At 43.9% G+C, this 25,646-nt stretch overlaps 2 protein-coding genes across 2 annotated transcripts; both read right to left on the bottom strand.

The window, feature by feature from the left end:
- Positions 1-1,174: 1,174 nt before the first annotated feature.
- Positions 1,175-6,802, bottom strand: LOC306704099 (scavenger receptor cysteine-rich type 1 protein M130-like; the record flags this gene model as incomplete). The annotated part of the gene is made up of 10 exons (XM_079170312.1): positions 1,175-1,457; positions 1,558-1,640; positions 2,144-2,242; positions 2,339-2,473; positions 2,809-3,081; positions 3,174-3,524; positions 5,346-5,633; positions 5,726-6,040; positions 6,575-6,702; positions 6,783-6,802. 10 exons carry the CDS (start codon positions 6,800-6,802, stop codon positions 1,329-1,331), a joined length of 1,821 nt encoding a protein of 606 aa, XP_079026438.1. The 3' UTR covers positions 1,175-1,328.
- A 6,719-nt stretch (positions 6,803-13,521) lies between these two features.
- On the bottom strand, positions 13,522-25,646 carry cpap (centrosome assembly and centriole elongation protein; the record flags this gene model as incomplete). The annotated part of the gene is made up of 19 exons (XM_079169783.1): positions 25,558-25,646; positions 23,699-24,122; positions 22,571-22,700; positions 22,246-22,422; positions 21,979-22,123; positions 21,787-21,892; positions 20,805-21,527; positions 19,401-20,151; positions 18,838-18,970; positions 18,567-18,732; positions 18,118-18,249; positions 17,584-17,721; positions 17,313-17,415; positions 16,245-16,420; positions 15,998-16,081; positions 15,280-15,420; positions 14,415-14,499; positions 13,950-14,070; positions 13,522-13,714 (listed from the first exon to the last, which is right to left on the bottom strand). Exons 2-19 carry the CDS (start codon positions 24,080-24,082, stop codon positions 13,522-13,524), a joined length of 3,888 nt encoding a protein of 1,295 aa, XP_079025909.1. The 5' UTR covers positions 24,083-24,122; positions 25,558-25,646.

Genomic DNA, 25,646 nt, shown 5'->3' on the forward strand with positions numbered 1-25,646 from the left:
TTTGTATCAAAATCCCTTTAGCACAAAATTAATAAAAATACTTAAGTACAAAAATAAGCAAAGTTCTTATGAAATGAGAAAAATCCTGATCGACAAAATGTTGCTGAACACTTATAAAATAAATTAAAAGTCCTCAATTAGAAAATTAAGTACACTTATGAAATTAGCAAAACCCATAATTATAAAAAATATTGTTAATAAGAATATTCTTTGTTATAACAATAAGCAAAGTCCTTAATTACATAATATTGTGAATTCATGAAGTACAAAATAAGCAACATTTTAATGAAAAAAAATGACAAAATCAAGTGAAAGGCTCATGACTTAAGTTAAGCAAAATCCTTTATTATAATGTTTTTTAATTCCTTGATTACAAATTTAAGTCAGTTTACAAAGTACAACATTTGTTCAATTCTTATGAAATAAGCAAAATCCTTAACTGTATTAAAAAAGGTAAATTCATTGATTGCAACATTAATTATATTCATGAAGTACATAAATAAGCAAAATTCTAATGAAATAAGTAAGATCCTTAATAAAAACAATGAAGCAAAATCATTAATTATAGCATTCTTGTGAAATATACAAAATTCTTAATTATGACAAAACAAGCAAAATCAATAATTACAATGTTCTTTTGATGTTAGCAAAATCCTTAATTATAGAAAAAAAGCAAAATCCTTGATTACAAAATGAAGTAAAATCATAAAGTACAACTATGAGCAAAATAGTAACATTTCTAAATCACAAATAAAAGATGTTTTAGGGGCTGATCACAGCGGGGTGCACTATTGTTCTTATTTGTATTATTATGATTATCTTTTAGATAAATGTTGCTCACTACAATAAAAGAGTCATGTGAACCACAAGGAGCTAAAGTGAAGTCATGAAGCTCATTCTATGTTTTAAAGGACAAACAGCAGATTGTGAACGTTGAGTCTCGTTCTGCAGAATGTAGAAGATAGAAGTCAATGTTTCATGTTTATTCTAATATCTCACATTAACATTGTTCCTCATAGTCTTTGGTTCCTGCTTGGACTCTGGTAAACCTGATCTCAAGTCTACTTTTAAATGAAACTTTATATCTGTGAGGTGTTTTTAAACATTCACGTCTTCAGCAGGAACCAATGGGCTTGGAGCTGAGAGCCACAGACAGGAAGTCAGAACGTGTGGAGAGACCAACACATTGTTGAGAGTCAGACAGACAGCCCATAATAATGTGAGATCATATTCAGCCTTCTGGTTTAAGGGAACGTGCGTATCAAAGGGAGCTGATGGTGGTTGTGTGGTAGAAATCATCTGGATGTGAGATGAGCTCCTTGGAGGAGCTACTCTGCTCCCTGAGCTCCTTCTTCTTCTTCTTCTTCTTCTTCTTCTTCTTCAGCTGCAGGAACACCCAGGTTATACTGAACCAGCTCAGTGTTCTCCTGTCTGCGCGGCATCCGCCCCCTGCTGGCCTGCAGAGACATGACAGCACAGTCCTGTCTTCAGTTCACTAAACACAGAGCGAGAGCTTCATTTCAGTCGCTGGTCTAAACAACAGACGTGTGTCCGTACCTTACAGTAGAAATAAAGGGCAACGTTCACCAACAGCAGAGCCAGCGGCAGGACGACCGCTTTGATGATCAGAGGTCTTGGATCTGAACAAACACATGGACAGTCATCACCACACGACATCATGAGTCCAACAGCTCCCACTGACCCTGAAATCTACAATCACTGACACACATTAACACGTTAACGACTGTCTCAGCGTTTGGTCTCCAGGATAACCCTGGTTCTCTGAGTGAGGGATCGGAGCACACCGCCCTTCTTGCTTCTGATTGGTGGAGGAACTACACTTGAAAATGGCGAGTTGGGGGCTAAGAGGTGTTATGACTGATGTGGTGGCAGTGGAGCTTTGTGATTGGTCACGTCAGAAGGTGCTTCAGTTCTCAGAGAACCAGAGTTATCCTGGTAACCAAACCTGCTCTGTGCTACAGTAGATTGTTAGCTGTTGCCTTTGATAGACTGTGTTTAGGTTTGGTTACTATATGACATGTGTAACACAATGACAGGAGTCACAGAGTCATTCCAGAAACAACAACATGGACTCTGTGGTCAGCTGATCATCTTCAAACCTGCATGTAAACAGTCAGCTTACCTAAGACAGTGATGGAGAGCAGACGGCTCTCAGAGGAGAAGTTATGATTAAAAACATAGAGCTGATAAACACAGCTGTAGCTTCCTTGGTGGGCGGGCTCTGCAGCAGGAAACAGGAAGTGGGCAGAGTGATTGACAGCTGGCTGGGTGTAGTTGTGTGCTGAGTTGGAGGAGCTGAAGGTGAGCTGGAAGGAGCCTCCTGGGTACTGTGGCTGGATGGAGCAGCAGATGGTGAAGGTGGAGCGCCTGAGCACCGGAGCCCCCTGCTGCTGGGCCTCGGAGACCCCGTACATGGAGGAGGACACAGTGATGATTGGCTGAAGCAGCAGGTCTGTAAACACAGAGAGATGATGACAGTTCAGATTTACCCTCCGTTGAACGAGATGGACCCTGAATAAGGACGTGATGTCTGACAGACAGACAGACAGACAGACAGACAGACAGACAGACAGGTGTGTCCTCTCAGGTGGAGCTCAGCAGTCTATGGAGGTTTGAAGCTTCCAGAAACAAGCCCACCTCTCTACACTTCAGGATGTCGTTGTCCTGGTTAACTTTACAGTTCAGTCCAGTGGAAACCCACTGACTGTCACTGTGACAGAGGAAGGAACATACTGGAGACATTGCTGTCAGAGATGATGTCATAGATGATGTCACTGATGGGCTTACCTGAGCAGGTGAGATTCAGTAAGAAGTAGGAGTAATCTAATGTTTCACACTCCTTCAGAGCAGATTGAGACCGAGCACAGTCAGAGTAGATCCTCCACAGAGATGTGTTTGAGGACTTCCCTACATAAACAGCAGAGCCACAGTCCAGATCTCTACAGACATCATCTGCTTCCTTCAGGCTCCAGTCTAAGCCAGATACTGGTCTCCAGTCTCCTTGTTTCACCTCCAGTGTTCCTGCACAGCGACTGGCTCCTCCCACCAACCTGACAGGTACTGAACAGAAACAAGAGAGTCGTCAGTAAAGAACAAAGTGAGTTTCAGTAGAACAGAAATGAACCAGATCAAAGCTGCAGCTCCTCTTCTACCTGAGCAGGTGAGTCCAACAGCTTTGCCAGGTGAGCAGGTGTTTCTATCTGAGCCTGAGCTTCTACAGTCCAGGAGAGCAGACTCATGGCCTCCACACTGGAACTCTTTGGTCCACATCGGAGCCTCCACTTCTCCATAGAGCGCCCCCTGGAGGACTGAAGGAGCCCCACAGCCAAGCTCCCTACAGACCACCTCTGCATCCTGCTGGTCAAAGTCATCTTCACACACTGAGGACCACCACTGGTTAGTCTGGTTAGACTGGTTAGACTGGTTAGACTGGTTAGTCTGGTTAGTCTTCACCTCCAGTCTGCCTGAGCACAGACTCGTCCCATTCACCAGCCTGACAGAGTCTGGAGAGATGATAGAAGATGAAAGAAAGAGAAAAGACATCAGACACTAAATAAGAAGATGTTATGAAACAACAATTCACATGTGCATTACAAAAATACAATAAGTAAACAATAATAATCAATTATTTATAATAATGCAAAACATACTATAGCAAAATACTGGTTCATTACATACAGTGCATTGAGTGAGGTTTCTAAATGACAGTCCAGAAACCAATCAATGGCGTCACAGTGACTACGTCCACTTCTCATAAACGGTCTTTGGCTCTGTCCTGTTGTTGCTCGGCATGTTGGGAGTCGTGGTCACTGCTCATTGTCAGTGACAAGGTGGAGAAGTTTACAACTGTCCATGTGATCAACCAGCTAGCTAAGTTAGCTCAAAACACAAATATCAAAAGGGGACGAGATCATGTGCAGCTGGAACAAGCAGTTCAGTTTGTGTGAAGCATATATACTCTGCTAAAATCTTGACTTGTTGTTAGACCTCCGAACCCTCCGTGGGGATTGAGCTCTGACCGCTCAGTGTCTGTTCAATAATATACTTAAAGACATTTGAGAGATCTCGTAGGTGGTTACGGCCCACGAGACTTAACAATGGCGGAGGAGAGAGAAGAGGAGAAAGATGGCGGGCGTACTCTTGCAATCTTGATTACATCATGCAATACAACACAATGGCAGCGAGGCCGCGAATATATAACGGAGCAATGAGGCACACAATAGAGGCCACGCCTACTCACCACGTGCACCTGAGAGGAGCATAACAGCACAGCCTAGATGTGTGAATGAGTGTGTGTACGTGTGTGTAAAAAGATGCACGTTAATGCTGACGTACTTGTAGAGCAGCTAGAAGCTCTGACACATCAAAGGATACGCCCAACATGTCAAACTAAAGATCTGATTGGTTGAACACTATGACAATCAACAATATCGTTCCCATTCACTTAACCTGCAACACAGGTGAGTCTGCAGGCCTCGGGCCTCTCTTCTACCTAGAGACACAGAGGTGAACTCTGATTGGATAAAAGCTCTACTTAAAACAAGCTGCACTGAAGCAGAGCAACTGAGGAACACAGTAGCTGTGCAATGAGATAATAAGCTAATGGGAAAAATATTTAGAATACATGGAGTGTATTTATGAAAAATGATTAAATTATAAAATAGCTTTAACTTTGTGATTCTGTTTAGGCCAGCAGAGAAGGCTTTGCTGGCCCTGACGGCCAGCCACTGAGGGAAGAACAGGATCAGTGAAGGAAACACGTTGAAAAGACACAACTGCTGTCAGGTAGACTTTAACTATGTGAACTTTCCTCACATGTAGACAGAAGTGAAACATCAGGACAAAGACATTGTGCAGCTTGACATCTATGAGGAGCAACATGAGAACATCAGAAGAGCTTTACTGAGAGCTAAATAGTATCAGTGTTCCACCTGGACAGCTTTGCTGCTGAGAAAGAGATTCTCTCACTGCACATTCACACTGAGATCAAATCAAGGGAAACACCTGCATGAATGAAGAGTTATGGGACGTACTGATGGAACACAAGTATCCACACCTCAGAAGATGTGCCTTGAACTTGATGAAGAAACATGTCTCCACTTCAGCAGCACCAGGTGCTGAGCCAGTAGAGTTAAACATGCAAACAAGTCACGTTTGAAAGCAGACAATGAGAATCTAACGGTACACCTAATAAGGAAGAGACAGGTGAGGCTCATGAAGGGATAGAGCCACCTGTGATAGATAGAGTGTTTTATTTTAGTGAGGGAGGGACTGGACCGAAACATATTAGACTGGCACATAGATGATGTCACTGATGGGCTTACCTGAGCAGGTGAGATCCACGATGGAGGAAGAGAAAAGTGTAGTTAAACAATCTCTCAGAGCAGATCCAGAGTCTATACAGTCTGTGTTGAACCACAAAAGAGATCTATTTAAGGGCTCTGCTCTATATCTTGGTCGTATAGAAACAGCAGAGCCACAGTCCAGATCTCTACAGACATCAGCTGCTTCCTTCAGGTTCCAGTTAAAGCCAGATACTGGTCTCCAGTCTCCCTGTTTCACCTCCAGTGAACCTTCACAGCGACTGGCTCCTCCCACCAACCTGACAGGTACTGAACAGAAACAAGAGAGTCGTCAGTAAAGAACAAAGTGAGTTTCAGTAGAACAGAAATGAACCAGATCAAAGCTGCAGCTCCTCTTCTACCTGAGCAGGTGAGTCCAACAGCTTTGCCAGGTGAGCAGGTGTTTCTATCTGAGCCTGAGCTTCTACAGTCCAGGAGAGCAGACTCATGGCCTCCACACTGGAACTCTTTGGTCCACATTGGAGCCTCCGCTTCTCCATAGAGCGCCCCCTGGAGGACTGAAGGAGCCCCACAGTCAAGCTCCCTACAGACCACCTCTGCATCCTGCTGGTCAAAGTCATCTTCACACACTGAGGACCACCACTGGTTAGTCTGGTTAGACTTCACCTCCAGTCTGCCTGAGCACAGACTAGTCCCATCCACCAGCCTGACAGAGTCTGGAGAGATGATAGAAGATGAAAGAGAGAGAAAAGACATCAGACACTAAATAACATTCTGTCTTATTTTTCTTTGAAGATCTGTGACCCAGAATATAAATGTGTTTATAAAATGATCCCTAACATGTAGAGAGATGGAGCTGGACTCTCTCCTTAAGGAGTGTCCAGGCTGAAGGACGGTGTGGAGATACTGACGAGTCTCCGGCTGAGCTGAGCTGCTCTAAGTTGTGTCCAGCAGGTCATTGGTTCCTGTTATGGTGGAAACCAAAGAAGCTGCTGGTGTGAACCAGTGAATAAGAAAGCTGTGGAGCTGAAGGAGGAGTCCTTTCTGGCTGGTTGCTGGTCGGCCCAGAGGACTCCTGAAGCAGCAGACATGGAGGTTTCACATATAAAGATATCTTGGTGCATTCAGCACCTGATCTACTGAGGCAGCAGCTCATCAGACAAGTCTGCTGCCATTCTAGCTGCTGCATGTGTGTGTGTGTGTCCACCTGGATACATTACTGTCAGAGGTGATGTCACTGATGGGCTTACCTGAGCAGGTGAGATCCAGTAAGAGGTTGGAGTAACCTGATGTTGCACAATCCTTCAGAGCAGATCCAGAGTGAACACAGTCAGAGTTGATCCTCCACACAGATCTCTTTGAGGACTCCACTCTCCGTCTGGCAGAAACAACAGAGCCACAGTCCAGCAAGCTACAGACAGCTGCTGCTGTCTTCAGGCTCCAGTCATCGCCATGTACTGGTCTCCAGTCTCCTTCATGTTTCACCTCCAGTGTTCCTGCACAGCGACTGTCTCCTCCCACCAACCTGTAAGGCTCTGAACAGAAACAAGAGAGTCGGAAGAAAAGAAACAAATTAAATTAATAAAATATAAACTAAAACTTGAATGCTGATTCTTCTTCACTGGTTCTTTATTTCTCTTTTCTTTCTCTGTTTACCTGTTGATGTGTGATTTCCTTCAGCCTGGAGTTCTGGAGAAATAGACACATATTTGTTCTTTTAAGTAAATATAATAGAAATCCACAAATAGATTTTTTCGAATGTACTTGATATTTTCGTCAAAAACGTATTGTGATGTTGTTACATTTATATTCAGTTAAACCTGCATTTAAAAACAAGACTGTTTTTTATACGTCTCCTTCCTTTTCAGCCAATCACAGACGAGTAGATTAAAGGGTCATATTTGTTTCCCCACCAGTGGCTGGAACACGATGCTGCTAACTACTATTATCAGGCAGCACAGAAAGGCTTTAAAAGGGTTCAGCCAATCAGAGGCAGCGAGTCATGATGCTCTCTCTTGTTTTTGACCTCAGTGATGAATACATTGTGTTTCCTGTGAGTTCTTCACAATAAAAGCCCCCATTGTGATTGTCTTGTTGAGGTGTTTTAATGTGAAGCAGCAGTAAATGCTGAGTCAGCATTAGCAGTAACTTAATGCTGCTCTGATCCGTCTGTAGGAGAGTGAACAGGAACCAGTGAGGCTGATATCAGACTACAAACAGCCTCACTGATCACATGCTGCAGCGTTTCCTGTCTATTAGTCATGAGTCTGAATCTATGGAGGACTCCACCACCAACAGTATAACACACTGCACACAGAGATCATTACTGAGTATACATTGATCACAGAAATATTACAAATATAATCAATAACTTATTATTTGATTAAAATGTTGGGGATTTTAACTTGAATGTTAACGATTTTACAAAGTTCAGGAAACATCGTCACGTTTTATAAACAGTTTTTTTTTTAACATGGCGGCTGGTAGAGTTCATGCAGTCAATAATTAATCACTTTAATTCATTATTTTTGTAACTTTTTTTAATTTCATCGCAACGACCTTGAAGGACTTGAAAATATGACCTCACTCCATTGTCTTCATGTTTAGTGTGTGTGTGAGCATGTGTGTGTGTACTTGTCCGTAGGTGTGTGTATGTGTGTGTATGTGTGTTTGAGTGTGTGTGTGTGAGAGAAAGTGAGTGAGAGGCCAAATCTCAATGTCCCTCTTAGGGACTCACGGACTTTGAGGCGCGCTCCCGCGAAGTCCGTGAGGGTTTAGGGCTGTCCCTCTGTCAAATCATCGAGTGTTTGAGGATCTCTCGCAGACATGCTGAGCCCTTTATGAACCCTTTCCGTAAATCTGCATAGTATGCTGACTTAGCCTAAGGAAATTACCCACAAATCATTGCAATGTGACGTTAAACACGAGGTAACCAGTGGACACATGGAGACTTAAAAAAAAAAAGGTAAACAAAGAGGACGGCTCAGTGTGTTCAGCCTGGAGTATTACATTTACACAGAAACATTAAGGGTTAAATATGTAATAAAAAATAAACTAATTAAATTATTCATTTATTCATCAAATATTTGATTTTGTCATTGAAGCTGTTTTGACAAAAACGATTAAATAGATTATATAAAATGACTTCTCATCTTGTGAGGAAAGAGCCTGAAGACGTTCAATTCAGGGAGTACAAAGTACAAAATAAATACACACAATTATACATCATATTTTTTGTCGTTTTCTTGGTAACGTGATATGTTGCAGCAAAGTGCTGTCCCGTTCATATTCACACCATCTCAAGCCCTCACAGTCTCTCACACTCAACCACTCACCAGGTGACTCAGTAAGTCCTTGAGGGTTCAGGGTTTGAGGCTTTAGGGGGACATTGGGATTTGGCCAGTGAGTGCACGCGTGAGTATGTGTGTGTGTGTGTTTGCGTGAGTATGTGTGTTTGAGTGTGTGTGCGTGAGCATATGTGTGTTTGTGTGTGTGTGTGTTTGAGCATAAGTGTGTGGCTGTATAGGTGTGTGTTTGAGTGTGAGTGTTTTCTCTGTGTGTGTGTTTGTGTGTGTGTGTGTGCGTAGGTGTGTGTTTGTGTGTGCGTGCGTAGGTCTGTGTGTATGTGTGTGTGTGATCTCTGATTTAAAGATACAACAGTAATATTGTAATAAAACACTTCTCTAAATCAGAGTCCTACCTGAGCTCCACAGCAACAGCAGCAGCATCAACAGGTGATCCATGACGTCCAGGTAGACCGTCTCTGTCTGTCTCTCTGCTCGTCTCTCTGCCCGTCTCTCTGTCCGTCTCTCTGTCCGTCTTTCTGCCCGTCTGAGTGTCTGTGTGCTGTCCTCGTTGTATATCTGCGTACAGGAAGAGGTGGAGCTTTACTGATGATTTATCTGTCTTTAGTTGTACAGAGCAGAGTCTCTGTCACATGATCAGCTTCTTCTGTCCACCATGTTTCCAGTGTCACCAGTGGATCAGACACTTCTTCACTCTGGTGTCTTGTTCTCACTTTGGTCTGAATCAAATCTGTTTAGTTATTGTCCTGTACAGCATGTGGGCTCATGGAAGTAGTATAGAACTATATAACGATAGATCTATAGAGCTAGAGAAATAGAAATATAAGAACAAGTTAGATTCTCTTTGCCGTCATTTTGAGTCTCTTTGTGGTAGTTTTAAATGTCTTTGTGGTTGTTTGGAGTCTCTCTGTAGTTGCATTATGTCTCTTTGTAGTCATTTGTTACAATTTGTTGTAGTTTTGAGTCTCTTTATAGTCAGTTTATGTCTCTTTGGGTTTGTTTTTTAACTTTTTATGGTTGTTTGGAGTCTCTCTCTCGCTTCTTTTGCTTTTTTGTTTTAAAAGGTTAATTTAAGATGATATCTACACTGTGAATTTTAGCAAACTTTTTTTTTCTGTGTTTCTGTGAAACTGATAATCATTAATTTCACAAGAAGCTGCGGACTGATTGCAGATCATATGATTGTTTCCATGACCACCAGGCCAGGCTGAGATGTTCCGATCAGAGTAACGTTATCAGCGTCTTCTTATTATTTCTTTGTAGTCATTTGTTACAATTTGTTGTAGTTTTGAGTCTCTTTATAGTCAGTTTATGTCTCTTTGGGTTTGTTTTTTTACTTTTTATGGTTGTTTGGAGTCTCTTTCTCGCTTCCTTTGCTTTTTTATTTTAAAAGGTTAATTTAAGATGATATCTACACTCTGTGAATTTTAGCAAACTTTTTTTTTCTGTGTTTCTGTTAAACTGATAATCATTAATTTCACAAGAAGCTGCGGACTGATTGCAGATCATATGCTTGTTTCCATGACCACCAGGCCAGGCTGAGATGTTCCGATCAGATTAACGTTGTCAGCGTCTTCTTATTATTTCCTGTACATGTTTCAACATCAGCAGAGAGTCTTTCAGGAGACATTACAGCTGTATATGTATATAATAATATTAATAGTTATGTTTAAAGTAATCAATCATTGAGTCTATGAAACACGAGTGGTGTTTAGTGCAGCACACATTGTTGAGATTGAGTCCAAGGACACATCTTCAAATGTCTCGGTTTGTCCGACCAAGAGTCCAAAAGCCAAAGATATTCAGTAGAGTCAAACTTACACACCTGCCTTTCACTTTTCAGAGGTAAAATACAAGAAAGTCTTGTTGGAGTCCTGATCCAGAACCAGTTCTATCAGAACCAATGCTCTACAGTCCAGCTCCTTTCTTTCCAGCTCTTCAAGAGAAGTCCTTTGGCTGCGACCATTCCAAACTTCCACCAGTTTTCTTTACGTTTAGAAGCTGCCACAGAGCATCTGAATCATAATTTACCTCCATCGTTCTGTCATGAATTAAAGAAAAGCAGTGAAAGTGTCCTGATAATCAACCAGACAACAGAGGTGAGTGTCCTCACTCACTTTACATCGAACACAGAAAGGTGATGAAACTATTATTTCAGCTGTTTTGGAATATTAATGTAAACGATGGATCACTTTGAGGATCTGGTTCAGGTCTACTTTCTGACCCCAAAGTCCAAACTAAACCTGTAGAAGCAGCATTCAGTTCTTATGATCCACAAATCTGAAACAAACTGCAGCTCTGCTCCAACTCTCAGTTCTCTAAGACTTCTCTGTTTGACACTGAAAATATGAATTTTATTAAGTTAAATTTGAGACTTTTTATTCATATCTTGCGCTGCACTGTAGCTCTGTGATTTACCTTTTAGCCTAATTTTACTTTTTATTTTGCACATGCATCAAATAAGTCAAACAAAACAAAAACCAGAAATAAAATGAACAGCAAATACAACAAATTGTCAAGAAACAAATACTCATAAACAACATAAATAAATGTGTTATTTTATAAAAGGAGTTAGAAGAAGTATACACTTATATGGTCCTGCCTCTTCATAACTCTCTCTCTCCATAACTCAAACAGTCATTGAATAAGTTATAGATATCATCATCATCATCATCATCATCATCATCATCATCATCATCATCATGTCTCTGTGTGCTGTAGCACCCCCTGCTGGAAGAAGCCTTGCAACACACAGTACACTCTAACTGTACTGACTTTATTGGGCAGTGCTTCAAATACTGTACTGTAGGTTAAACTTGTCAAGACCCTTTAGATGAAACCAATACCAAACTCCATTGAAAAATGTGCATATTTTAGACATCCTTGCTGTTTGGAAACGCTGATAATCAACTACTAATTATGACTGTACACACCTGCCTGCTGAATTAGATTTCAGCCGAATTTGCTATAACACTATTAATTTATTCGACATCTTATATTAAGCCGTACGTCTTGTGTATCTTGTGTTTTATATGCCTATGTGAGGACATTTTGTCTCTGCTTCTTCAAAGGGCTGCTTTAGGGATAAACTTCAAAGGTTAGTGACTCATCAATGCTTTATGTTATGTGTGTGTGTGTGTGTGTGTGTGTGTGTGTGTGTGTGTGTGTGTGTTTGTGTGTGTGTGTGTGTGTGTGTGTTACCTGTGTTGGTGTCTCCTCCCAGGTAGGCCAGCTCCTCGATGGCAAACAGCAGCTCTTTAGTTTGAGTGTAGTTGGTCAGTAAGAACTCAGTAAAAGTATAAAAGTATTATGAGCAACAAGTACTTCAAATAAAGGTCCCGTGAGAACCACGTATCTCTACAAAGAAAAACAGCCACTTTCAGGTTTGTGACGATGCATTTTCCAGCTGATCCAAGAGGCTTTTTAAAGAGTTTATTTAGGTGAAGAAGTGGGAGGATTTGCTTTCTATGTTCTATAACTCTAGCATGACAGCAGCAAAGAACGAGCACACTAGCTAGCTAAGTAGCTAGCCCCTAAATGAGTGAGATTGAACAACTTAATGCTTCATCCACAACACACTCTGCAGCACACTTTATGTTCAAGTCAACTTCAAAGCAGATAATCAAAAACTTTTGAAATTTGGTTAATTTATTTTATTTAGCCATTTTCTGCTAATCTTCTTTAATGCTCTTAATTTTTATTATCTATTTTGAATTCTGAATTATTTGTTCATTATTTAGACCTCTACCTGTGTGTGTGTGTGTGTTGCAGTAAAGAAACCAGTGGAGTTAAGTACAGTACACCGAGTTAATAATAATTTTAGATGTTAAACGTAGTTAGCAGTCATCCAACATATAGAGCTAGCTGCTGTATTAATTACGGACTGAAGTTTTCACATTCTTTTTTATGCAAAATAAAACGAAGCAAACACGTCCCGGTTTGTGTTTCCACTGTTCCAACAATCAGCAACTCTAGTTTGGAAAATAAATCCTGAATTCAGAGTTAGATGTGAACATATGGACGCTCGTTCGCGGCTCTGTAGTTCTCCCTCACGATAGTTAGTCTGCCAGAAAAATATTTATTATTTTTCCCCCAATACGTAGGACGTCAAATAAATACCAGCTTGCTTTTTCTGGCTATTCTGACCAAACGGCAACCTCCGATTCTGTAAAGTGAAGTCAAAGCTTCATGTGTTAAAGCTGCATTCTCTCTAATGTCCACCAGGGGGCGACTCCTCTGGTTGTATAGAAGTCTATGAGAAAATGACTACTTCTCTCTTGATTTCTAGCTGTTGTACTCGTGTTTAATGAAGGTTCACATTAAAGTCTTCTAAAGTCCGAGTCCAACCTCTCTGCTGTGTTTTCTTTGTGAAGTATAAAATGAGACGTACTCACAGATTCTAAAAAAACAAACTGAAATCTTTTATTTTACAAAAATATACAGTAAGCTAAGAAAATAAATAGGTATTTAACATTTTTACAAATTAAAATAGCTGTAAACAAACACTTAAACACACACTGAAACATTTCATTAATCCTCAGACCTTCACTGAAAATGTAAAGAACGCGAGTTACTGTTGAAATATTCAGATTCAGGAGACTGAACGTGAGGTTCGGGTGTAGAAAGATTAAAGAGGTTTTGTTGCAAAGTTTAAGATGCAACAAAACTTCTTTGTCTCTGAAACATTAAAAGTGACATCTGGAGTTCCTGTTAACAGTTAATAAATACAAAATAAGAGTTAAAATGCTATCTAAAAAGGCTTCCGACTCATTTCCTGTGGGTCTTTTGTAGCTTTGTGTCTGATTTTGGCAGCACGCTGAAGGAAATCTGTCTCTGTAGTCCGCGTCCCCCTACGCCCCGTAGTCCAGGACCACGTTGCAGTCCGTGTCCCCCTACGCCATGTTGTCCACGACCACGTTGCCATCTCGGTCTTTGATCCGGATCCGTCCGTTGGGGTATCGGGTTTCCTGCCTGCCGTCGGCGTAGACCGTCTTCACGGTGCCGTCCGGGTACTCCCTCCTCTTGTAGTCGGCCGTGTGGACCTCCTTCTGGCCCGTGTTGAACAGGATCTCTTTGGTGCCGTCCCTGAAAGGAGGCAGCGAGCGTTCACGCCCGGTTCAGTGATTGAAATAGAAACAAAACTCGTGGCATCGAGAAAGAAAAATACATGAGCTCATATCTTTAAAAGTAACTAAAGTAGAAGTACCTCAACATTTTACTAAGGTAACGGTGGAAACTTGACCACAGTGAGCATAGAAAAGAAAACGTTTGTCTGAACCTGTAAAACCAGAATCACGACGAACAGAAGCTCGTTTCTTACGGGTTGACTTGTATGACGGTTCCGTCCGTCAGCACGCTCTCCTCTCGCCCGCCGGGGAACAAGTTCTTCACCGTCTGGTCCGGGAAGACGATTTCTTTACGGCCGTCTGGGAAATGTTTCTCTGGAGAAAGAAAAAGAAAAATAACCGGAGGATTAATGTACACGTTTAATCAGAGCTCAGCTGGTTTCAGACACTGATACAAGGTTTCATTACCTGCTTTTTTGTATAACATACATTTAACTACATTAACGTAAGTACTGCATAGTTTAGAGGTACTCGAGTACATTTATTGGCAGATATAGTTACTTTGCAGATTCAGATTATTAGAACAAAACTATATGATGGCGCATGACTATAGATTAAACTACCCGGCTGTCTATAAAGTAGATGAAGTTAGCTCCGCCTTTACTGTCTGCATCATTACAGTGATCAACTGAAAACAGCTGTTACTGCTCGTGTCTCACCCGTCTGGTTGTTGGGGAAGTGCAGGACCTCCATACCGTCTGGGTAGGTGATGTGAGTCGTCTGGGCGTCGGCGTAGAAGTAGATCTGAGAAGAAGAGTTACTAGTCAGATGTAACTCTCAAGGTACACAAAGAAAAAACTATTTAAACGCAAGTGAAGCGTCTCACCGCTCTCTGGTCGTCTGAACGTAAGTGAAGCGTCTCACCGCTCCCTGGTCATCTGAATCTAAACGTAAGTGAAGCGTCTCACCGCTCCCTGGTCATCTGAATCTGAACGTAAGTGAAGCGTCTCACCGCTCTCTGGTCATCTGAACGTAAACGTAAGTGAAGCGTCTCACCGCTCTCTGGTCGTATGAATGTAAACGTAAGTGAAGCGTCTCACCGCTCTCTGGTCGTATGAATGTAAACGTAAGTGAAGCGTCTCACCGCTCTCTGGTCGTATGAATGTAAACGTAAGTGAAGCGTCTCACCGCTCTCTGGTCATCTGAATCTAAACGTAAATGAAGCGTCTCACCGCTCTCTGGTCATCTGAACGTAAACGTAAGTGAAGCGTCTCACCGCTCTCTGGTCGTATGAATGTAAACGTAAGTGAAGCGTCTCACCGCTCTCTGGTCGTCTGAACGTAAACGTAAGTGAAGCGTCTCGCCACTCTCTGGTCGTCTGAACGTAAACGTAAGTGAAGCGTCTCGCCGCTCTCCGGTCGTATGAACGTAAACGTAAGTGAAGCGTCTCGCCACTCTCTGGTCGTCTGAACGTAAACGTAAGTGAAGCGTCTCGCCGCTCTCCGGTCGTATGAACGTAAACGTAAGTGAAGCGTCTCGCCTCTCTCTGGTCGTCTGAACGTAAACGTAAGTGAAGCGTCTCACCACTCTCTGGTCGGCCGTCACCTCTTTGGTGTCTCCGTTGAAGAAGGTGACTTTGACCGTCAGCCCGTCTGCTGAAACTTCCTTCTTGGTTCCGTTGTTGAAGACGATGAGTCGATCGCCGCCGGCCAGAACCGTCTCCATCTGGAAAGATCACATCTCCATCAGCGGCTAATAACAAAGAGCTTACTGCTACTTTTTATAATTATATGACGTTTGGTCCAAATACAAACTACATCTTTAAGTACTTAACTAACAGAACTTAGTAAACATATCTTTTTCAATGTTAAATATCATGCACTGTTCTATTTTAGTTTCCATTAGGCTCTGGTGTTAGTATCACTTATTATACATTTTCTGTTAGTTTGTGACTTTGGTGTTTTAAATGTTAGTGTAATGTAACGGTCAGATGCAGGCAGCAGTAGATCAGCAGCTCCTGTGTTCTGAGAGGTTAAATCTCTGTTTTTGTGAATGGAGTCTGGTGGAAGTTCAGTTCCCCGTCAGAAAGGGATTTTGTTTCATAGAAGCTATACATGTGTGAGCCATATTTAAAGGTTTATATCTTCAGTAAGAACACATGTTTGGGGTTTAAGAGCAACAGTCAGGAAAGTCCTGAAGTATTAAGAGACATATTTAACATGCTGTCGTTTCTGGTCTTCTCATGAGATTCATAGAGAAGAAAACTCCGCTGATGACAGAAGACAGTTCACGTGTTTCTCACCTTCCCATCAGGATGTGGTAGAACCTCCTGAGCCGACTCCGGCTCTTTGTCCTCCTTTTGTTCGTTTGGCAGAGAAGCGCTTTTCTACAACGACACGAGAAACCAGAAGAACAAATGATCAAACGGTGACTGTTCAGGTCGACTCCCAACGAACTTTATCAGAAGACGTGAACGTTTCATTGGCGGAGGTTATTCAACGAGTGTCTCTGAGCCGGTTGTCCTCTGATAAAGACTCCGTGTCTCTTACCGGAGAGTCGTCGTCGTGAGAGAGTTCCTGGTTCGGCGGTTTGTCCTGAATCTTGTTGGAGGGTGTTGACTTCTCATCTGTCCTCCTGACGGGCAACGAGGAAGAAGAGGAGGAAAAGGAGAAGGAGGAGAAGCAGCATGGCGCCGATGGCCTCCTCAGGCTGCTCTTCATCCCAGCTGACAATCAACACAAAACAGACAAACATTTTTTTTAAATCTCAACTACTTTTTAGGTTAATTAAACTAATTGTGGAGAATAAAATGAGGGATGTAGGATAACGACAGCCTGTCATGTCTAATAACCTTTACTTATTTTACTTTTCTCAAACCAACTCCAGAGGGAAACATCTGGCGCTTCACTGCTTGTGTGATTTGTCAAACTAAATGTCGGCACTATCGGATATATTCAAGGTTTGTAGTCTGAGTAGTATCGACCAATCACATCAGAGCAGGCTTTAGTTGTCTGCAGGTAAACAGTTAGTGTGGAGAACAAAGGAGGCGGAACGTAAACTTCAGAACCCGCCGACGTCTTAGCTTTTTATTAGCTTAAAACATTAACAGTTAACTGGCTCTAAACCGGCTACTTGTGACACAATCTGGTCCATATACATGTCGTTTTCATGGAAAGACTGACGAGGGGATGAAGGGACCTGTGAGGAGATCGTCACTGAAGCGCATGTGCACTTCTAATCTCTTTTGCTAGCAAAAAAAAAAAACATCATAATCTTTTTTTTTTACTTTTTCCCGGCTACAAAAAAATAATAAATTTTTTTTTCTGGGTGGATATATATATTATTTATTTTTTGGGAGGATATTTTATTTTTTTATTTTTTTTTGGGTGGATTTTTTATTTTATTTTTGCTGGCAGGAATGGGCTTCCATATTTACTGGATCTAATCCAAGGCAAAAAAACCTCCATAATACAGAATATTTCCATCATTTCATCCTCTAAACAAAGCTCCATTATGAGGTTAACGGTCTGCAAACACCTGCATCTCTAAAGCCGGTGTGTGCCAGAACTCTTGTCTAAAAGCTGGCGATTGTGTTTCTGTGTTCCTGTTGAACGTACCTGCAGCTAACTGACTGGTCTCTCTGGAGCTCCTCCTGGTGGCTGCAGCAGTGCTGCTCTGTGGAGGACTGATGCTGCTTCCTCCTCTGGAGTCCAGAGGACTCTGGGGAAAAACACGGAGATTTCCATGTTATGATGAGGAACAAGCTATTTAACAAGTTATTTAAAATACAATCAATTTAAGTCAATCAGTTCTGAGCACAGTAGACTAGACAGTCTTATATTAACTCCACATTGAACATGACCCGATAAAGAGGATAAACATGCTTACAGCGAATTTCACTCCTTTGGTCGCAGACGACACGTTGTTCTCACATATTTTGGGGCCGTCTCTCGTTTCTTTGTCCTTCTCTGCGTCGACGGGGTTTTTCTTCCAGGCGCTGAGGCGGAGCTTTTCCAACATACGGATCTTCAATTAAAAAGGGAAAATATACTTAAAAGACTTTAATAAAGAAGAGCACCTAAATCCCACAACAACACAAACTAACAGACGGAGGCAGCAGTAGACCAGAGACTCAAGTGTTCTGAGAGGTTAAATCTCTGTTTTTCTCAAAGGAGTCTGGTGCATTTGAAGAGAGCATAGACAACGTCTTTCCCGTCTAATGCCACGATAAAGGCGTGAAAATGGATAATTACCCACAATCCCACTTTAAAACATCCCAACTATCCCTTTAAGCTCGCAGGAAGAGAAGACCTTAAACCACGCTGACGATGTGAGCCCGACCACCTCCAGATGTGTTCTGGTATTCCACATCAACACCTGGCCTCAAAGTGGTTCTCATTGTCCAGATACAGGTGTTAATACCTCGTCCTGGAGAGAAGCGTTCTCCTGGCTGAGGGAGTCGATCTGCTGCCGCTGCCGGCTGTGTGAGGAGAACCAGCGACTCTCCTTCTGCCTCAGCTCCTCCTGCAGAGAGGTCAGCTGCTGCTTCAACGCCTGGCAGGTGAGGACAGGGACGGATTAAAGGACACTTCCACACATAATGTCCTCTTCAGGCAGCTGCTTCCTATGTGACCATTTTGTTTAAACAGCAGCACTCATTTTTATGTTTTATGCCAAAAACTGGGAGCAAATCATATAAAATGAACTTTATTTCGGTGTGAAAAGTCAATTTTAATTTCTCCAATATCCATCTTAAACCTGCAAGAACTTCGGCCACAGAAAGAAAAACACTCTTAACTTTCACGTTCAGCAGACGCAGCATGGTTTCTTTAAACGGAACCATCTTGAGGCCGGCAATCGTGTGGACTCACCTGGATCTCCTCCCGTTCCTTCTTGTCGGGGAAAGATCTGGTGACCGACGCGTGCTTCTCAAACAGTTTGCGCTCCTTCTGCAACTTCCTGTTCTCCTCCTTCTTGTACTCCTCGAACTTGGCCAGCTCCTCCGCTCTCGTCTGCTCAAACTCCAAACGCTCTTTCCTACAAAAAAACGACAACAAAGTAGCCCAAAGTCAAACCGTGTGGAGCGTGACGACTCAGCAGAAAGCTCCGTTTCAGAAGGTAAACATGAAGGTGATTTATCACCTGAGGTGTTCCTGGTGTTTCTCGTTCTCCTGTCGGAGTTTGGCGAGAGCAGCGTTCTCCTTCTTGAATCTCTCGATCTCGATCTCCAGCTCCACCAGTCGCTCCCTCAGCTGTCTGGACTGGACCTGCTGGCCTGGAGATGAGGAGGGAGGGAGGGAGGGATAGAGAGAGAGAGAGAGAGAGGGAGGGAGGGAGGGAGGGGGAGAGAGAGAGAGAGAGGGAGAGAGAGAGAGAGAGAGAGAGAGAGAGAGAGAGAGAGAGAGAGAGAGAGAGAGAGAGAGGGAGGGAGGGAGGGGAGAGAGAGAGAGAGAGAGAGAGGGAGGGAGGGAGGGAGGGGAGAGAGAGAGAGAGAGGGAGGGAGGGAGGGAGGGAGGGGAGAGAGAGAGAGAGAGAGAGGGAGGGCGGCAGGGAGGGGAGAGAGAGAGAGAGAGACAATTTCGACAATGAAAATAAGTCACGCTTTAAATGCCAATCACATCCATGTGTGTCCGGCATTGAACATGTGTTTCCTGTCTGACTCTAAATAGTGAGAATAAAAATACTGATGCAGGTGTTTGTCTCACCCGTCGTCTCTTCTGACTTTCTGGACTCAGGAGCAACAGAAGAAGCAGGAGGAGGAGGCGGAGGGAGAGGTGCATTCTGGGCCTTTGGCTTCAGCGAGGGGAACAACCTGGTCATGAGCTGAGAGGCGGGAGGAAGAGGAGGAGGATCCTCCTCCTCGTGCACCTCCACCACTTTGCTCCCCGCCACCTTCCTCGACAGAGTCGGTGAGATCCCACCGGCCGGACTAACTCCTCTACTGTCGTCAGCCGAGCCGACCGCGGCGTCGTCCTCCAGGTCGTTCCACGTGTCGTCGTCATCGAACACGACTCCACCGCGCCGCTCGTCTCCGTCCTCGATCAGCGTCGACTCGTCGGCTTCGCTCTCCACGACATCGTCGACTCGCGTCACGTCCGACGCCGACTCCCCGCCGCTCTCCTCGTCCTGATACGACCGCTTGTCGTACGGCGGGTTGGACTGAGCGGGAAAGCGAAAAGTGCCGGGAAACGAAGGCGGTTTGAACGCCACTTCCTGCTCTTCAGAGGTTGAAACATCGGAGTCCCCGTGCCCGTCCTGTCCCCGTTTATCCTCGATGCTCGCTTTGTTCTGGACTACGTCGTCTCTCGTCTTCACCGCGAACGCTTCAGAGTTGACGGAGCTGATGCTACCGTCGCTGCTGCACCTCTGGCGTGCACCTCTGGGTGGAGACTTGATGGGGGTGGAGGAGAGCCGTCGCGGGTGGAGCCCCATGTGCTGCTGGTCCATCTGAAGAACCTGCAAGAGCACAGAGCAGCCTTTAACACCACAACGTCAACAAGTCAGATATATTAGGATAGAAACCCACACCATCAGAATATCTTAAATGCTGACTACATTAGTTCTTGCAGCTTTATTTCCACTGTTAACTGTTAATCGATTAATCCTCATATAGCAACAAAGAATATAGTTGTACCATTTACTTTAGTTGCTAAACGTCCAACCAAGGAGCTAGCTGCTGTATTAACTATTTTATGCCGATATTGGACAACCAACAGTAGAGGAACGACGGGAAGTAAGGACTGGAACAATGTGCAACAAAACGATGCCATTTGGCCACTAGGGGGCGGCAGAAACGAGCTGCAAACACCAGAGTGTTTGAGAGCTTCTTAACGGAAACAATAGAAACCATAAACTAAGCTGATGAGAGCTGCGAGGCCACGAAAACCAAAACGCACATCAAGGAGCGATGAGACGACTACCAGAGAAACCCGTTCACATACAAGGAGTCATCGTCAAAATAATGATTATGGCCACTTTTAAAAAGAGCATTTGAATACTTTTAAAAGACAAATGTAAATTCAATCTGATAAAAAAGGGTCTCATGAAGCCTCGGGATACATTTGGAATGAGCGGAAGTGTAAGAGCTGGAATTCCCAAATAGAAATCACCTTCATGACGAAGGAGGAGCTGGAGGAGAAGGACAACTCATCGGCCGCTTGCTCCAGCAGCTCGAACTCTCCGAGCTCCATGTTCTCCAGCTGCCGGTCACAGTCCCACCGCTGGAGCTTCTCCTGGAACGACACCTCAAAGGACTCCTGTGGAACGCCGTCTCCTCCTTCCGACCCGGTTCCTCCTTCCACTCTTGAACCACAACTGTCAATCACGGCCTTCTCCTCCGGCCCTTTCAACACGCCCACCTGTTTGGTGACGGGGTTCGGCCCGGTGCTCCTGGAGACCTGAGCCGGCAGACCCACGTTCCTGTTGTTCTGCTCCTTTAGTTTCCTCGGCTGATGTCTTCCCTCTGGGTCACTTTGAACTGACTCCGGTCCTTCCGTGTTCTGTCTCTGATGACTCCCCAAAACCTTCGTCCGTGCCGCTTTGCTCTCAGCTCTGACGTCCTGAGGCGGCGAGCCGAGACTTCTGGGTCGGTTTTCCTTGTTGAGCGTGGCGGTTTTACGCTGGACGGGAAGCCGCTGGACTCTCTGGATGACCGCCGGCTCAGAGTTGCTGCGGGAGATCGCTCTGGTCTGGAGCTTTGGTTTGGGGTCCTCCTTCGCCCCCATTTTCGGTAACGAGGCTTTGCGATTGATGGTGAACCTCGAGAGGCCCTCGCCCCGCTTCAGAAAGGCCCTCTTGGGGGCGACCTGCACAGCTTCAGCTCCACCTCGGCTCTGTTAAACGTGAGGAGACACAATGATTGTAGTGTGAATTTTGATGTTTGGTACTTGGTATTGTGTGGACACGTTCGGCCGGTTTGTAGCTTTTGTCGCTCATAGTGTGAACATCAGATGTAGCATCGTAGCATAGCATAAGTCAGTCTGGACTGAGTAAAACAAATTTATGGCTCATAATAACATTTTTAATCATCTACTGCCTGATGATTTACATATTTTTCCTGATCCTAAGGAGACCTTTGTTTTATTCTCTGACCTGCTGTTGCCGGGCAGACGTCAGCCTCTGCTCCTCCACCCTCAGCTGCTCCTCCAACAACTCCTCAAAGGTCTTCTTCTGACCCCCGATACCCGGCTTTATAGGTCTGAGGGAGGAGGCAAACAAGCTTGTCAACAAATACACGATCCAGATCCACACTGGCATGTTTCTCTTCCTGAGGATAGTACTTACCTGTCATGGAAGACTTCCTCTTCTTCTCTGCTGCCGTCTTCAGTCAAAGCCACACCGCTACTCGGTATTAACGCGTCATCGTGCTCGTGAAAATGGCTAACATCGACACTCTGTTCCTGCTCTTCTGCTCTGGAGCTCCACGCGCCTGTAGGAAACCAACGCTGTTGTAATTTCATCTCGACAGCTGACTGCTGTACTCCAAATACAAAAAAACTGCACAAATGCTGTAGTCACCGTGAGGGTTTAAAAAAAACCCGTTTTCCTCACCCTCTTCCTCATCGTCCACCTCCTCACAGTCTTGACCTCGTGGTAGCCGCTCCTGACTCCGTGCAGGTGAGGGCTCGCGATCCGGTCGGAGGCCACGGGTGGAGCTCAGTGGGACTCCACGGCGGTGTATGGGGGGGCTGTATGGAGTCTCTCTGGAACCCGACAGCCCTGAAGTTTCTGAAGGTAAATTACAGGAAAATGTAAACACATGAAGAAGCAACAAGAAGCCGGGCAAACACACTCTCCAACCTACATCTTTTATATCTTAAAGAGAAACTCATTATTGTCACATTTGCAGTTATTCTGGTCATTTTCTCTCTCTAACCTTCTGTGCAGTGCTGGGATCCATTCATCATTCCCAGCAGCCTCTGCTGCTGCTCCTCCTGGAGGTGAAGCAGCTCCTCCAGCTGGTGGGCTTTGAGCTGCTCCTGCATGTGCTGCTGCCATTTCCTCAACTGCACCAACACACAGTATCATACCTCAATTAGCCATGCAGCTAACAGTCCTATCCACGGGGTGTTTCAGGTGGATTAAACACATTTCAACTGGACACTTGGCTTTACATTAACTCGCTGGTCACAGCGTGTACTGAACCTGTGACCTCTCGCTAATTCCACCTCAGTGGTTTCCAACATGCTAACGTGTTTGTTGCTGCCCACCACAGTTGTACACTGACTGCACCTACTGATAGACTACTATACGGTCACTATTTGAGACATAAATAGCCTCAGAGGCAAAAATACTAATAATAGCAGGGAGAGATTGAGTCGGGGGTATTAAGTAAAGAGGAAGCAGGGAGATAATCAGCACCGACGCTCACACAAAGGGCCAGAAAGTCACACATTCAGTGGTGAATATGTTGTGTAAAACTATTTACTTTTGTTGTTAAAACGGTGTATACATTACAATGAGGAGTTCATTCAGCCTCTGTATGTTCACCGTTACTAAAACCTTCTCCCAGTATCAATAGAATATATCACAATATCTGTTAAAGTGTGGAAAATCAGCATGGCAGAGGGAAAAGCTATTCATTTCAGCTGGCATGGTCAGGAATTCCAGATATTCTTGGATACATCTGATGTTACATACCAGCCTATGATTCTGATCGAGAATATTAAACAAAACTCACGACATTATTACGGTGACAGGCAATTCATATTTGTCCCAGCCTTATATTTATATATACTCTATATATATAAATAATATCTTTAGTGGCCATTCGTCCCAAAAAAATCTAAACCAAACATAAATCAAAAGGCCACTGATGGGTTTGTGGTTTACACAGCTAAAAGAGTTCATTGTTAATACAGGATTCTGTGTTTCTCGTGATTTATTTAACAAAAGACAGAAGAGAGAAAACCTAATGGCTGCCTCTCCTGCTCTGGTAAAAAGACACAGGCCCACCCCAATACTACCTGTGAATATAATAACTACGACATGATAACGTGCTCACCTGTTCTAGCTTCACCATTATGGGCACCTCCTGTGAAGCGCTCTCCATTTCACCCAAACTGTCCAGCTCATCTAAAGTCCTCGTGGCCACAGAGGACGGACCGTTCACTGGCCTGTCAGCCACAGCCTTCTCTCCTCCAGGTGACCGGGAGCATCCATCCACGCCGAGGCAGCAGCTGCTGTCCGCGGAGGCCGGCAGGGGAGCGAAGTCGGAGGCGAAGGACTCGTCTGGGGTCTCCAGTGAAGGGGTCCTCGCGGCAGAGTTGCGCCGCACGGAGCCAGCCAGGTCCGGACTGAGGATCACCCCGGATCTGGTGCTACTTGTGGGCATCCACCGTGCCAAGAAGTCCGCCTGGGAGTACCGGAGTCCGGCTGGAGATGACATGGTGACCGTGCTGTGTCTCAAGCAGCAGGACTCGCTAATCCTGGAGGATTTAAACGAGACAGATTATAGTGACAGGTTACAGGTTAATCACACCGTGAATAAAACACCGTGTACCACACATGCTCAAGATGATGCCAGATCCAAGAAAACTATAAATAAGTTAGTGTTTATGTTATTGGTTTATTTGATAAGGGACAGCGCACATTCATAAAAACATTGCTGTAAATGTGCTAAGAGGCTATTTTTCATCAGGACAGATGTTACAAAGTAAACCTAAAAACAGAATATAAATTATGCAATATTGACCCTTTACAAAGTGTGCAGAAACAACAACAGAAGTGAGAATAATATAAGTAGTATCATCATTCAGGAGACTCATACTACATTGTCAAGTACTAACAAGACAAATTCAACTCACACAAAGACAATAAAATGAAGATAACTATGATAAATAGAAACACGGACTAAAGACAAGATTATGCTGCAATGTTAGACACTAAAAAACATCCATGTAACATACAAGCATACAGAGTATGTGAAATATATAAATCAGTCAGACAGCTAAACAACAGTAAGAGACATGCATGCAGGTAGATGATGAGGGCCGACAGACAGACAGGCGACAACAGACAGACAGACAGGCGACAACAGAGACAGGCGACAACAGACAGACAGGCGACAACAGACAGACAGGCGACAACAGACAGACAGACGACAACAGACAGACAGGTAGATGATGAGGGCCGACAGACAGACAGGCGACAACAGACAGGTGACAACAGACAGACAGATAGGTGACAACAGACAGACAGACAGGCGACAACAGACAGACAGGCAGTCGACAACAGACAGACAGACAGACAGACAGGTGACAACAGACAGACAGACAGACAGGTGACAACAGACAGACAGACAGACAGACGACAACAGACAGACAGACAGACAGGTGACAACAGACAGACAGACAGACAGACAGACAGACAGGTGACAACAGACAGACAGACAGGCGACAACAGACAGACAGACAGACAGGTGACTGAAAGCACTTTTCCTGAGTGGGATAACAATCCCCTCTTGCTGCACCTATTGCGAGCCGGTAACCGGTTTACGCTGGAATAGAATTAGCTAGTTAACTAGCATGTCACGAGACAGCAGCAGCAGCAGCAGCGTCGGTTTTAAATTGACTTGTTTTTGTTCGGTTAAGCAACGTAGAGCGAAATCACCGCTGTTTTAAAATCATTAACAGAGTGACAACATACACGACACGTATTTATCAATTACGTCAGTTTGATGATGTCTCACATACGTTTCATTTAATGTTTTAGTGCATTTAAAAGGCTTCTCTGTTGATATTTGCCTTGTTGTTAGCGGGCTACTTGAGATACAAATAAAGTTTATTCAACCGGTGTTACACTGTAGTGACGAGTTAAATACATTAGTGACATTAATAAAAGTGTCAAAAACGTGTTATTTACCTGTAACATCGCTGAAAGGTGGTGTAACTGGAGAGGAAACGTGCGTTAAAGAAACATAACTGACATAAGTTTCGAAGACTGCCGCCATG

Source organism: Pholis gunnellus, assembly GCF_910591455.1.
Source record: "Pholis gunnellus genome assembly, chromosome: 12".
Lineage (NCBI taxonomy): Eukaryota > Metazoa > Chordata > Actinopteri > Perciformes > Pholidae > Pholis > Pholis gunnellus.